The following is a 13755-nucleotide window of genomic DNA, read 5'->3' as shown; positions in this document are numbered from 1 at the left end:
GCCTTGAGAGTATATTCAACCTACTTGACATCGGATTCCAGCTCTGACATGCCGAGTTTGGCCCATAACGTGTCGCCGCTGGTAGCATTCGAGAACACTTTGTGCAGCGCTCTTCGAAGAGACGTGAATGTCTCGCTCCGCATCGGTACCTGGCCATGCTTGTACATAACATAGTGTAGCGAGGCACTCCGCACTTACCGGTATCTTCTGCGAATATGAAGCGTCGAGCTCGACATCTGTAGCAGGGATGGAGAGTGGCGATGCTGCATACATGATCAGGAGAGCTTCTGGGGAAAAAAATCACTATTCCGTCCTTACACATTAGTTCCTCGACCTCTATCGGTGCGTCACCGTTCGGAGGCAGAGCGTCATCAGCACTGGAGGCCTGAGCGGCCTCTTCGTCCTCGTCGGTGGATTCGGTCGCCATCTCGGCAGACACAGACTGGGCGCGATTTTCACTGACGCTCTGGATCACCGACTTGAAGGGTGATCTAAATGGTTTGTTGATGGTCTGCTTGAGTCTCGAAGCTTGCACACGGTTAGCAAAGGGGCGTATTTGGTACAGTCAAACAATGTGACGCACACATGCCAAGCAAAGGTGCGGGATGCTGTACCTTGACCTTCTTCGCACTCACAGCGTCATGACGAGCCACGCCCGAAGCGGGTCGCTTGGAGCCAACTGCTGCACTTCTCGAGGCACCGACAGATCTGGTCGAAGTCAAGCGACTAGCATGGCCGTGATCGTTCGATATGACATTTGATCCCTGCCTAAAGTCCTTGCGGCCGCCAGTATCCGGAATATCTGACGCGCGTGTAAGCCCATTGGAACGCTTGATCGCAGGCTGCTGGACGTGGCGATGACCATCGTTGTCTATGTCGCGCACGGCTTGTTGTCTCAAGGTCGCCTTTTGTGACATGACCAACTCCTCTGAAAAAAGCTCTAGCTTTCGTCGCCTCGTCTTATCGGGGTATTTACAGACCTACGAAAGCTATCATGAACCAAATAACACAAGATTCTAAACGAAACTCACGTCACACATGCTGGCGCAGTAGCTCTTCATTGTTGCGGGGTTTCCGGTGTCTATTTGCTCACCGAAGTACCTACAAATGGACTGACGGAATATTACATCGCGACACATGAGGCCAGGCGGATGAATCATACTGACTACATGTCTGCAGACGTGAACGCTCTCCGCAAAGTTGATCAACTGGAAAGGGCATGATTCAACTTAAGATCGCCGATTGCTCACGGTCAACCCACCGCGCTCAAGCTGTTCACCGCACGCTGGCTCGGCATTGGAGCTTCCGAAGACTCTGCGCGTTCAAGGCGTTTCGCATGTGAACCTGACACTAAACTACGGACTCTGACTGCGTCTTCTCTGGCTGCAATCTGTGCGATCAGCTTAGCCCACAAAGTAAGCAAATTCCGACCCACAGTAAAATAAGATACATTTCGACGGCTGCCTCGCATTAGTATATGCGTTCACATCATAAAATGAACCTACCATGCCATCGCGACCCGCGCGACCTGAGCTCGTGTAATGAGCGCCGAAAATCTGCAAATAGTGAAAGCGTACCTGTCTCCTGATAGTATCCTGAAACCAATACTGAGTAACTTTCGCAAAGCCCGCAGCAATGATCTCACCTTCGAAACTCTTGGGTAGATCGTAATGAAATATATACCTGTATTGTGCAACGTTGGCCCATCGTGTAACGTGAAAGAACCGTCCATACCTGACATCAGCTTTATCGATACCCATTCCGAACGCGATAGTCGCACAAACCTATGGAAGATTTGAAAGCTCAGTACTCCACAGAACACGCGGAATTGAACTCACTACGTCAACGCCGCCTTCTCCCGTCCCACCGCGTTCCCACTCAGCTAGCGTGCGGTCAAGCATGGGACCCCTACAATATAGTCAATATCGTAATGAACGTCTGTACTGCTGGGATAGGCCTTTACTTGATACCGCGGTGATATGGTCGTGCATTGAGTCCCTTGCCCTTCAGATATGCGGCAAGAGAATCGCATGTAGCACGTAATCTGCAGTATACGATACCAGAGGAAGCCCGCCCTCGACGTCTATGCAAATTACTGATGTAATCGTAAACCTCGCTCATGTGCGAGTCCGGATCTGGTGATGATATGTATCGAACCTATACACAATTCTGTGAGGTGGTGTGGGAGAATGGAGCGGAGTGAAGACTACCTCATAGAATAAATTAGCCCTATTGAATGGATGCGTGACCCTGAGCAGGCCTTCTTCTGACATCCCAAGGCTATCAATGATGTCATCCTGAACACTGCGCGCGCATTCAGTGAGATCAAGAGAGTGATGGAGCATGTGGACTGACAGGGAAGTTGCTGTCGCTGTTAGCGCCATGATTGGAATGTTAGGGAATGTCTCGCGGAATGATCCAAGACGTCTATAGTCGGAACGGAAGTCATGTCCCCATTCCTGTGTCCCGTTTTGTCAACGTATGCGCAAGCCTTCTAGCAACATGTCGTACCGATATGCAATGTGCCTTTCGAATCAACAAAGTCAACATGCTCTCCGCTGATGACACGTTCCTCGTACCTCATCTACCACCAGGCGGTTGAGCTCCCCGTGCTCGTACACGCCGGATAGTAGTTTGGTGAATTCTGCGGTACGGAACTTCTCAGGACTGACTGTGAAGAGTGAGTCATTATGAGAACGACTGTATAAACTTGGTGCAACTCACCATATAGAAGACGAGTGGAGGGATGTTCCGAATTGAGATCCTGCACAATCTGATGGTCATGATTAAAACCTTAGAAATTAGTGCAGGCAGTGCAGATGCAAACGCACATCATGCTTCTCCTGGCGCGAGGTCTCCGAGGTAAACGCCACCACGGGTATGTCAACTCGTCTCAACTTTGCAACTTCTGTAAATTTGCCATCTTAGCTCCGGGTGATCGGTGCTTGTAGGAAGCAAATTCGGCCCACGGTTTTTCATCAGAGCTGTGATCATGCGGCGCATATAGTCATTTGAGAAGCTATTGGATTGGCTGACAGGCATGTGTCCACATACCAAGAAGAGGGGACACCACCACTGTCACGCCTCGCTGTGACGGAGCTCCAGTGTTAGGATATCTAGTCATATAGCCTGTGGCCCGCATACCTGTTGCGCTATGGCAGGTATCTGAAAGCATAGGCTCTGCGGACATCGTAAATAAGGTAGAGTGTCGCCTGCGCACGGATTGTACCTTGCCCATTCCTGTCGGAGCCAAGACAAACACATCCATTCCTGAATCATCGCGGGTAAGTATCAATGTGAACATAGTGTAAGAGTCACTCCTATATCACTGACCTCTAACAGCTGCCTCTATGATCTCTCTTTGTTTCCCTTTGTATTCGGAATGTCCGAAGGCTTTTTATCGGACGATAGGTTAATGACACGCCACATTACTAAGCTGCGAGCAACATAGCTATCCTCACTTTCTGTAAGGACCCTACAAATAAATAAGAGCTGTACAGCCGAGACAGCATTCGACTGCTTACCGCTGACACTCCTGTGCGACGAGGACTTCCTTCGACTCAACTGACGCTTCGATGTCGGACTCAAGGTCATCCATCATGGCTTTGGCGGTGGTTGTATGTGCTTCAGCACATGGATCTCGTTTGTTAATGTAGTATGAGGAGGGGTGAAGATAAGGAACACCGGTGGCAAACTAAAGCGACGTGGACGCGACGCGACGCGACGCATTCTGTGGTCGCATCACGATCACGTGACATGCGTGCTCCGGCAGCCAATGACCTTGAAGTTGCGGACATGTATTCCTTTCCTCTTTTACTAGCACCCATCGTGTCAATTCTAGGAGACTCTACTTTCAGGACTTGTACGGACAATAACACCGAACAGTATCAGTATTGCTTCCTTGATGAACAGTGCTCATTTGTCGTTTCAATTTTGGCGGTCTACTGGCTCCGTTGCATGATCACTATATCATTGAAATGAACAATCACATTAGGTTTCATGATACGCCACAGTGGCATGGCATTTTCCCGCATTTGACAGGTCCCAATTTCATGCGTGCTGTTGCCTTATGTATGTGGGATCGATTCAAACGCTTTCACTTCCTTCTCAGGCATCGCCACACGAGGTGCTGCACTCGGTATTTACGTAGTGCATGTCTTGTGGCACTAAGATCCTGATAGTCGCCACAGAGACGTACCGCCACTGCCCGGCAGATTTCGTCGCAGATTTCGGTCCATACGTCGAAGCTTGTGTGGGAGCAGCAAAGCGTCTATATAATAACCGGGTACAGTATAGCGCCATTCCCACACCCTTTGCGATGCTCTCCCAGACTTGTATCAACCGCACTCATTAGCTTCGCTCCATGATGCCCCTAGAACGTATGTTATAAGCCCGGACAGATCGACTCGTATCGGAGTTCTCGTCTTCATATCTATGGCGGTTACGGATATCTCGCTGGACCGGGCCTACTTGGCGGCAATATGGCTCGAAACGTTGTTTTATGGTGAGTGGGTCTCTGTATACAGCGAAGGGAAGGCGAAGCACAAATAAGGGGGTGCGGAGAGAGGGCGCGGGACATGTCCAGGCCAACGGCAATCGAATTGACATCTCGACTATATTGACGATATCGGCGACAGGCATGAACATCGTGCTCTTCTTCTCATGCATGTTCGTCCTGGTCGTGCGCCGGCGAACCCCACGGGTCAATACCTTTCTCGTTGGCATCGCCGTGGCCATGTTCTGCTTCTCTACGTGCCACGTCTTCCTCGGCTTCTATCGCCTCATAATGGGCTTCATCGTGCTGCGAGACCAACCGGGGGGCCCTGCCGCCTTCTTCTCCGACGTTTCTATTCCTGCCAATGTCGCGAAGGTGGGACTGCATACAGTTAATGTGAGCTGGTCTCTCTCAGTCGCACGAGCGGAGCTCCTGAGCTAACGTCGATCGCAGTCGATCATTGGTGACAGTGTAGTGGTGCGTAGCAATACCGTCTGCCATGCACGTTCCTTACTGAGGCCTGAGGGCCAACAGGTCTGGCGGTGCTTCCTTGTGTGGGGCCGAGACTGGAAGATGTGCGCCATTCCTATTCTGTTGGTGTGCGGATCCGCTAGTGAGTTCGCCGTATTCTGCCAGAGTTCTATGTGGTATTGAGTTGAATTCTTGCTTAGTATGTGGGTTTGGACAAACTGTATTTTTTGCACGCGGGCAGAGATATCATAGTGCGTTTGCGCACCCGCTGGTGTTATGGAACGGTTCCCTGTTCAGCCTCTCCCTTGCAACGAATGTCGTTGTAACGGGGCTGGTCGCTCTCCGTGTATGGTATGTACCGGATCCTGCATTGAGGTGCCTGCGAGACCCATCGACGTTGCAGGTACATGCTACGCTTATGTGGGGGCACTGCCAACTTCCGCTACTGGAGGGTTCTCGTGACCGTAGTCGAATCTGGCATGATCTACTCAGTTGCACTGATATGCGAGGTGACCCTCTATTTCTTGGGCCTCAACTCATTCTACATTGTCTATGACCCTATTGGCCAATTGACGGTATGCTTTCAAAATCCATTCCACAGCCACTGGCTGACCACAGTTCCCACGAAGGGTATCGTCCCAACGATGATCATCGTGTTAGCTGCCCTGGAAATGACGACAAACGATATCACCTCGCGAATGACAAAGAGCCAACGATCGGGGCCGCGATTCCGGTCAGGGATTACCGCCACCACCGCTACTACCGACGAGACGCATACCATTCCTCTTGACACGATGGTATTCGCTGACGGAGTGTCGACATTCCGGGAGAGAAAAACCATCATCCCCACGGTGACATTCGAGGATCCGCACCGCCAGACAGATACATTGGATCTTAAACGAGCCGAGCAGGGAGGCGATGGTGCGGGCGACGTATAATCTAGGGGAGGGATTCTCATGCATAAAATATACCCTGCACTCATGGTCGCTAATGTATGTACCGATGTATCAATAACACGTGTGTTGAGGCAAACTTAGCTCAGGTGTGTACGAACACAATGATGTGGGATACGGGATTTTGCATAACAATTTGATGCCTGAGCCGATTTGCTCGAACGAGTGAAAAAGCTAACGTTTGATTGCTGAGGCATCCTGTATAACAAGTTTCAAGGTAATCCATAATGAAATGCGAGCTGTAAAGGGATGCCAGCTGGAAACGACCAAATTGCGGTAGTTCTGCAAACTCTGTCACTCGCAGGTCACGGCAGCAGGTTCAGACTCCGCCGCGGCAGAGGTCGCAACACCGTGACCAAGCCTGTCGTCGTGCCACCTGCAGATCACGATCGAAGGCGGAGATCGAACGCATCACGCATTGGTGGCAGGAAATGTCACGCTCGTTTTGCAAACCGTCCACACGCCGCGATTCAGTTTTTGACAAGATATCGGGCTGAAGGATCAAGTAAAGCATGGCTGTAACATACTAGATCGAATGTCCAATTGGGGACACCGGCTTGCAATCACTTTGGATCTGTCTTATCATGAATTTGCAGAAGGCTATATAAACAGTCTTAAGACTCCCATTCCACGACAAATCTATTTCTCCCCAATCGGCCTCACTGGTAGAGTACAGTGAATATCTATAAGGGCATATAAGTGTCAGAAATACAATCTTTGAGGTGGAAGACGATATCACGGGGTTTCGCAAAATTGGTCGATTTTGCAAAACCCCGTATCTCACAGTAAACCACCACATGAACATGACGGTTTCACAACACATCAGGATGATGAGAACTGCGAAGCCCACTAAATATGGCAGGTTTTGCCAACTATTCTTGTGTCCTTTCACACTGATGACGAAATATTTAGCTAAAGCGAACCATGCGGCAAACAGGCTCAGATGGTCCCGTGCGAGCGATCGGTGCGCACCGGTAGGCCAGACATTCGCTGAGATGCAAAACGGGACAGAGATCTCTGGCTAGCCGACACCATGGATCCCAGCACATGGTGTTGCTTTGTCACATTGGCGGTGCTATCAGTATTGATACGCCGAGTCCCGCTGCCGTTGACGACCGCACATACAGATGTCCGTGTCAGGCACGGAGTACGTAAGTCATCACTAGCACCAGTTAGGTTGTCCGCAGAAGTGCGGGGCCAGATCGCAGCTGCCTACTAGGTCTTAATTAAAAAGAAGCACCGCTGAGTGGATCGGTGACTGATCGGTGAAATTCGGTACGAGAAAATTAAGGCCGCATGATCACAGGTACCCGCAGTGCGGGATCAGTAGGTGCATAACGCCTTCAGAAAACCCTGCTGCGCTCACAGCCGGTGTCACTCAATGCAGCAGTACTCCAGGAGGCGGACATGACAGACGTGCGGCCTGAGGTAAGATCTGGCCCCGTTGCGTGCTCATCCGCGAACGTCTGAATGCTTAACCGCTGCGTGCAGGGAAGCTGCCAAACCGTGACCAAGGCCTTGACAGTGATTCCCTATTCTGGGGGGCATCGCGAACGCCGATACCTTTCGATCCGTGCGCCGGAGATGCAAATGCACAATTGCAAGTCCTTTCTCGACGATCCGCCGCGCAGAGCAGAGCGTGAATCACGTTCGATCGGCACATAACCCCCACACAAATACCTGTGGGGAAGTCGAGACATCGCACCAGCGCTTGAAAACCAAGGTGGCCCACTCACCCAAACACACCCGGCGAGCACCCTGCTCTAGACCCACGACTACGCGGCGGCTCATGCACATGCACCATGAAGCAAGGGACACCCTGCTTATCTCAGACTGCGCCCGCCTTGCTGTGCCGGGCGCAGATAGCGCCATGCGCGACCACAATCGTGCCACGGGCCACGGAGCATGAGCCGGCCTGGGCAGCACCCGCACATGCACTACAGGCCTCGGGTCTGGCACCACCGCATCGTGCATCGTGCAGCGTGCTCCGTCGTCGAATCTTCTGTCCGTGTCCTCCCCCTGAGGGCCAATCCTGATCTGAGATCTCATGACGTGAGGACAATCCGTGACGCGCGGCACGGCCGTTGGCCGGCCAGGGCTCTCACCTTCGGTGGGGGGCATGCTCTACATGAGGGCGTCCCATGATCTGACCGGGTCCGAGGTGCGGGCTCAGGTGCGATAACGTCCAAGTGTGGGTACGCGGGCGGCGTGCCCGCTCGAAGCGAACGCAGCAGGGGCATTGATGCTGCTTTATGGCGGAACTATGCAGCGCAAACGGCTCAGAATGGCAGGCGGAGAAGTTCGGGACGCTGGGGACTTACGTTCTAAAGTGGGCGTGCATTTTTATATGTACATTGTTATCCAGATCATAGCACGAGAAAATTGAAGGCGAACGGCGACACAACATAGGCATACCTCGAACAGGGAAAACGACGTCGGACGAGTGGAACGGAGGCAAAGAAGCTTTACATACACATACAATATTCCTTGTAGCACCGTACAGCAACGTCAGACAGCAAGCGATCCTAAATCATGATTTTTATGCAAAGATGGGGCGAATAACCGGGAGACAGATGGGTATAAGGCAGCAAGCAGTCGTGAAGGGCGTGAGCAATAGCCATTTGGGGAAGGGCATTACGAGGAGGACGACTTGCGGAGGATGACCATGAGCCCGTCGGAGTGCGCGGAGAATATCGCGTCCACGACGAGTTCCGACGGATCCCCACGTCCGCGGTGGCGGCTGTGCGTCGGACTGTGCGAGGAAGAGCCCTGGGCGCGGCGCTCATGCCGGCCAGGGCGATTGTCGTTAGTCGCGTTGGCGCGGCTGCTGTGTCCGTTCTGACGGTGGCCCCGCGCAGGTGCAGGCTCCGGCGTGCGGATGCTGTGCGTACCGCGCGTCAGCGTCCGTAATATCCGCAGCCGACCGCACGAAAACCGGAAACCGGCACGCACCTCGAATCGCGCCCCTGCACGCACACCGCGAACTTGCCGAACCCGAACCCGCCGTCGCTCGGCTGGCCGCGCTCGTTGACGCCCCAGCCCTTGACGACGTCGATCCACGAGCGCACCTTCTCCTCGTCGCGGCGTATCACAAAGTCGAAGAAGTCGCGCCCCATCGCCTTCGTCGTGCTCACCAGGCTGTCGTTCGAGCAGTACAGGATCTTACAATTCCGGCTGAAGCGGTCTAGAATCAGCGCCGTGCGCACGCTCTGCTCCGGCAGCGGGTCGAAGCGGGGCGGCGCCTCGTCCGACGGGCTGGGCGATGGGGTTCGCGAGCCGTCGGACGAGCCTGAAGGCCCTGTCGACAGCTCGCGGATGGGGCTCGGCACACGGCAAGGCGGCATGGGGTTGGGGTCGTTCCAGCGCTGTCCACCATGACAGTCAGAAGGCATCTGAGAAGCACGTCGCCTGAAACGTACCCGGAAATCCAAGTCTTTGGCGTATGGCGTTATAATTCGGACTTCCTGCGCGGTCGACGCGTTGTGCATGGCCTTCGGACCAGGCGATGCGAACGACACGCTGCCGACAAGCACATTCTGGGCGACCGTGCGGGACTGCCGGATGATCAGGCTATAATTGGGCGCTAAACAATTGATGTGGTACGCACGATAGCGCAGAGGACGTAGCCCTTGTACGGGTCCTTGTGCCGCATGCGCAAATAAGCAAGCACGGCGGCGCGATCCTGGGTGATGGTGGAGTAGTGCATCGCCTTTACTTGGTCGTACTCATCTGGATGTACGAGATTCAAGGAGGGAGTCCCGATGAGGTCTGCGGGCTCCCAGCCTGCAATTCGGTAAGTGTCATTGCAGAAACGCAGAAAAAAAACCACATCGCTCGCACCAAGAAGATCCACGACCGATTCTGACAGGTACAGCCATTTAGCCTGTGGGGGAATGTGGTTAGCCAGCACTGCGTGGACGAGCGCCTATCGAGCGCCTTTACCTGCTCGGTGAAGTCCACAATTCCAACTGGTTTGGACCGCCGTCTGAGTCACTGGCAGGAGACGTGACACAGGAAGGATGGACATACTGAACGAGACACAGGGCGTGGACGCGTCCATGGCAGCACACGGGAGAGGATGCGAATATCGACGCACGGGGAACGAGACAAGATGGTGGTAAGAAGCAAGCAGTGTTTGTGGAGATAAGTCGTGTTGTTATTCGAGAAGCATGGAACAAGGTTCCGTACTGGACAAGGCAAAGGCGGTACGAATGAGCCCGAGGAGATATGTTGTCTTCGCGGAACGGACAAATGTAATCCAACCGGCGACGGCGGTTCAATGCGCTGAGGTGGGATGGGCGAGGAGGAAAGGGTATGTGATCTAAATAATAGAACGAGACGGCCGCCAATACAATGCGGTGGAAGGATAGCTTCGCGAGTCCCACGGGGTCAAAAGGGGTATCGTAATAATGAATACGCGATTGAGACTAGAATCTCGGCCGGGAGGGATCGTTGTGTCCGCGCGACGGAGGGCTGAGAGGGAATGGGTCCGGGGGAAGGGCCGCTGAGGATGTGTACTGCTGCTCCCGAGAAACAGCGGCCCCGGCGTCTCGCCCAAGATTCAAGTGCCATTTGGAATCTTCCCACGCGCTCCCATTGGTCTAGATTTGCTTCCGCGGGCCAGATTTCAAAGTCCTCAGATTGCATTTCTGCCTGGTAAGTTCGCACACGATGCCCCGTGGCTTCTTAACAGGTACGCCTGCAGCATGTCTCGAGCATGTCCCACCCACCTCACTTTGCATCCAACAGGCTCACACCACACCCGGCTATGTGGTCCTCGGCCCGTGAAATTGCACCCGGCGACCTAGTCATTGTTTGGATGGTGCGTGAACGCGTGTCGCCCGCTTTGCGCCCGCATGTCATTGCTGAATTTCGCGTGTGCCCCGGCACCAGACCCGCGACCTTGTCCAGCCGCTCGTCGTTACTCCAGGCAAGGAGATCAACAACAGGTTCGGCTTTTACCGTCATGACGACCTTGTCGGCGTTCCCTATGGGTCCAAGGTCGGCTCGCGCAACGGCAAGGGCTTCATCCACGTCCTCCGCCCGACGCCCGAGCTCTGGACTCTCGCGCTCCCTCACCGCACGCAAATCCTCTACCTCGCGGACATTGCGTTCGTCACCTCGTGGCTGAATATCAAGCCCGGCAGCAAAGTTATTGAAGCTGGTAAGCCTACGTCCGCACTCGGCTGGCCTTCGGATTCCATATACCACAGGAAGACTGTAGCTCGCAACTTCGCTGTAGATGGCGTCGAGTTACATCCGCCCGTGGTGCTGTCGAAAATTTCCATCTTCTCTCTTCTTCCATATCCTGTCATAACTGCTTTGTCGCACGGTACAACGACAGGCCGCTTCCCGCCCTCTGAGGGCATTAGTTATATGCTCACCATCTTTCTTCTTCATCTCCTTGCCTACTAGATGCGGCGATGACATGTCGCTTTATTTCGCCGCACGCCTACATTTGCTGACACCATCTGTACCCAGGTAGGTTGCGTGTAGAAGCTGTCAGACGTCCGCCTTACGCCCTGCCCCATAGGCACGGGCTCCGGCTCGTTCTCCCACTCCGTCACCCGCACCGTCGGGCCCACCGGCCATCTCTGGTCATATGAATTCCACGAAGCGCGCGCCACCAAGGCCAGGTAAGTCAGTCTCTCTTCCCGCACGGGCCAGCGAGTCGGCGTGGATCGGCGGAAGCCCTGCATTCGGGGGCGTTTGGGATGTAACCTGACCGCCGTTCGGGCCCCATTTGGGGGTTTGAGATGTAACATTTTCGCTCCAGAGGCCCCATTTTCGAGGATTTTTGGGATCGGAGCTCTGAGGGGATTCTCAGGGGTCCTATCGGCGGATCCTGCGCGGGCTCGCCCGGCCCGCATGCGATTGACTGTGGACGCGAGATTGGCTGCCGATATGGCCTTCTCGCTGCACTGTGCGCACTGCGCGGTTCGCGGATGCTGACGCGCTTCTGCTTCGGGTAGGGAAGAGTTCTCGCGTCACGGCATGGACGCGACAGTCACGCTTACCCACCGCAACGTATGCAAGGATGGCTTCACCGTAAGCGACGTCGTTGACGCAGGTGGGTCATCTGTCGCAAACGCGCGCCCGCGTAGGGTAGTCCTGACTGGCATCCCCAGTCTTTTTGGACCTCCCCGCGCCATGGGACGCTGTCGACCACGCCAAAAAGGCCTTGAGGGTGCGTAATCGGCGGTTTCATGCTCCTCCCCCTCCGCGTATGCCTAGGCTGAATTATCGGGCGTGGATAGAAAGACCGCGTGACGCGGATATGTTGTTTCAGCCCGTGCATGGAGCAAGTCCTCCGGACGGTCAACGCGCTCAACGACGCCGGCTTCACGGGTATCGTGCCTCCCCCACCTCTTCCCTCTTTGTTTTGACGCTCACACGCGGCCTTCTCCCGCGCGCCAGACATTACGATGTACGAGACGCTCATCCGCCCCCAGCAGGTCGACGCCGTGCCCGCGCTCACGCCGATCAGCGACGTCAGGGAGAAGCTGAAGGGCATGGAGCGTCGCCGCGAGGACAAGCGTTTTCGGCAGATCGCCAACTCGCGCGCCGCCGTGGCCACCGCGGGAAAACGCAAGCGCACGGACGATGCGGACGCCGATGACGATGCCGATGCGATCAGTGCCGCGGGGAAACGCTCCAGAACGGAAGAAGGCGAGGAGTTCAAGTTCAGCGAGGGCGGCGCGGCGCCGGCGCAGATTGTGATGCGCGAGCACGAGCTCGACGCGCAGCCGGAGGAAGGGGCACGCCCGGTGACGACCGGTGTGGCACCCAGGATCAGCATCTCGAAGGCGTTCCCCGAGGTCCGGGGCCACACATCGTACCTCACCTTCGCGTGTCTCCTCCCGATAATGGCGGATGGGCTTGCGCCTGTGTGGGAAGGTCGGTCGCAGCGTTGTCCGTAGATGGTCGAAGGGATGTGTTGACTGTATGCTAGCTAGAGGAATAAAAAGAATAAAATGACCGCGTTAATCCGACTGTATGCACGTTCGCGAAACAGCAAACAACAGACAAACTAAAACGGGAATCCTCGAAAACGTCTCAGAATGCCGATGCGCTCTTTAACTATATGCGATCGTCCCCAAAACGTATTCGAGATAGCAGTGCCCGGTCCTCGAAATTGACAACGTATATAAACATGTTCACGAAACAACGCACAAACACGAACAACCTACGTGATATTGAAGCACGCCCGACAGCGATGCACGTGCACACACGACGAATATCTCGAAGCGCATCCGATGCTAACGCACGTACACGAACTGCGAATATCCGAAGCAGGCACGCCTTGCACGTACGATGATCAAACGAATAAGCGACTTGCCAAGTACTTGTGGCTCTTGTTTCTATTGGAGGCGTTGAAGCGCAAAGTGGGAGATGGTAGTGGTTCGAGGGAGAGGAGAAAACTGGATTTCTCGGCGTCCACGCCGGTTTATATAAGTACACGGAAGCATTGACAGCGATGATATCATACATGTCCTGCGAGGAGAGGATGACGCACATAAAGACAAAGAAACTCGAAACATGTCGACCGATCGACAGTTGTCCAAACATAGCAAACCACCTTCCGAACCGGGATGGAAGCCCTTTCCTGGGCACAGGCAAGCTAGACTCGGGACGTCAAGTTCAAATCTACGATCGTCACTGGCTCGGTCTCTGCGCTGTTCTTCAGGCTTCAGCACGTTCTTCTCCACCACACCTGAAGCCGCGGCAGCACAGCCACATCCCGGCGGCCCAGCGACGCAGGTGAGCGCGTGCCTTGAGCCCTCTAGAAGAAACATAAGCTTATAAAGGTATAATAAGATCCAGGAGACGGTAGCC

General features: G+C 54.3%; 5 protein-coding genes across 5 annotated transcripts; 2 read left to right on the top strand and 3 right to left on the bottom strand.

Annotated features, from left to right (window-relative positions):
• Nucleotides 1-20: 20 nt before the first annotated feature.
• POSPLADRAFT_1050301 (hypothetical protein) lies at nucleotides 21-3601 on the bottom strand (the record flags this gene model as incomplete). The annotated part of the gene is made up of 17 exons (XM_024479955.1): nucleotides 21-149; nucleotides 199-263; nucleotides 319-528; nucleotides 584-980; nucleotides 1032-1101; nucleotides 1506-1595; nucleotides 1735-1784; nucleotides 1839-1908; nucleotides 1964-2157; nucleotides 2211-2304; nucleotides 2356-2459; nucleotides 2580-2671; nucleotides 2725-2764; nucleotides 2832-2908; nucleotides 3055-3088; nucleotides 3433-3475; nucleotides 3525-3601. The coding sequence occupies 17 exons, from the start codon at nucleotides 3599-3601 to the stop codon at nucleotides 21-23; spliced, it is 1836 nt and encodes a 611-aa protein (XP_024334086.1).
• Nucleotides 3602-4349: 748 nt separating this feature from the next.
• POSPLADRAFT_1186207 (hypothetical protein) lies at nucleotides 4350-5995 on the top strand. Its single transcript, XM_024489205.1, has 7 exons — nucleotides 4350-4504; nucleotides 4638-4891; nucleotides 4949-4972; nucleotides 5030-5108; nucleotides 5167-5317; nucleotides 5370-5541; nucleotides 5596-5995. Exons 1-7 carry the CDS (start codon nucleotides 4435-4437, stop codon nucleotides 5902-5904), a joined length of 1059 nt encoding a protein of 352 aa, XP_024334085.1. The 5' UTR covers nucleotides 4350-4434; the 3' UTR covers nucleotides 5905-5995.
• Nucleotides 5996-7262: 1267 nt separating this feature from the next.
• On the bottom strand, nucleotides 7263-8159 carry POSPLADRAFT_1037106 (hypothetical protein; the record flags this gene model as incomplete). Its single annotated transcript, XM_024477194.1, has 3 exons — nucleotides 7263-7415; nucleotides 7666-7956; nucleotides 8025-8159. The coding sequence occupies 3 exons, from the start codon at nucleotides 8157-8159 to the stop codon at nucleotides 7263-7265; spliced, it is 579 nt and encodes a 192-aa protein (XP_024334084.1).
• A 394-nt stretch (nucleotides 8160-8553) lies between these two features.
• On the bottom strand, nucleotides 8554-9979 carry POSPLADRAFT_1157639 (hypothetical protein; the record flags this gene model as incomplete). Its single annotated transcript, XM_024487220.1, has 7 exons — nucleotides 8554-8800; nucleotides 8872-9284; nucleotides 9339-9473; nucleotides 9527-9702; nucleotides 9760-9802; nucleotides 9862-9887; nucleotides 9949-9979. The coding sequence occupies 7 exons, from the start codon at nucleotides 9977-9979 to the stop codon at nucleotides 8554-8556; spliced, it is 1071 nt and encodes a 356-aa protein (XP_024334083.1).
• Nucleotides 9980-10687: 708 nt separating this feature from the next.
• Nucleotides 10688-12839, top strand: POSPLADRAFT_1157317 (hypothetical protein; the record flags this gene model as incomplete). The annotated part of the gene is made up of 7 exons (XM_024487168.1): nucleotides 10688-10741; nucleotides 10813-11083; nucleotides 11453-11555; nucleotides 11892-11989; nucleotides 12048-12106; nucleotides 12177-12267; nucleotides 12337-12839. The coding sequence occupies 7 exons, from the start codon at nucleotides 10688-10690 to the stop codon at nucleotides 12837-12839; spliced, it is 1179 nt and encodes a 392-aa protein (XP_024334082.1).
• Between the last annotated feature and the right edge of the window lie 916 nt (nucleotides 12840-13755).

The sequence above is a fragment of the Postia placenta genome (genome assembly GCF_002117355.1).
Source record: "Postia placenta MAD-698-R-SB12 unplaced genomic scaffold POSPLAscaffold_19, whole genome shotgun sequence".
Taxonomy (NCBI): domain Eukaryota; kingdom Fungi; phylum Basidiomycota; class Agaricomycetes; order Polyporales; family Adustoporiaceae; genus Rhodonia; species Rhodonia placenta.
This window is presented reverse-complemented; position numbering and strand designations above follow the sequence as displayed.

What these genes read in the sequence shown, in the direction of transcription:
- POSPLADRAFT_1186207 (XM_024489205.1), top strand. Translation starts at nt 4,435, where the DNA reads ATGGCGGTTACGGATATCTCGCTGGACCGGGCCTACTTGGCGGCAATA. An exon ending in GTTGGTGTGCGGATCCGCTA is followed by an intron (nt 5,109 to 5,166) that starts GTGAGTTCGCCG and finishes ATTCTTGCTTAG; the next exon opens with TATGTGGGTTTGGACAAACT. An exon ending in ACCCTATTGGCCAATTGACG is followed by an intron (nt 5,542 to 5,595) that starts GTATGCTTTCAA and finishes GTTCCCACGAAG; the next exon opens with GGTATCGTCCCAACGATGAT.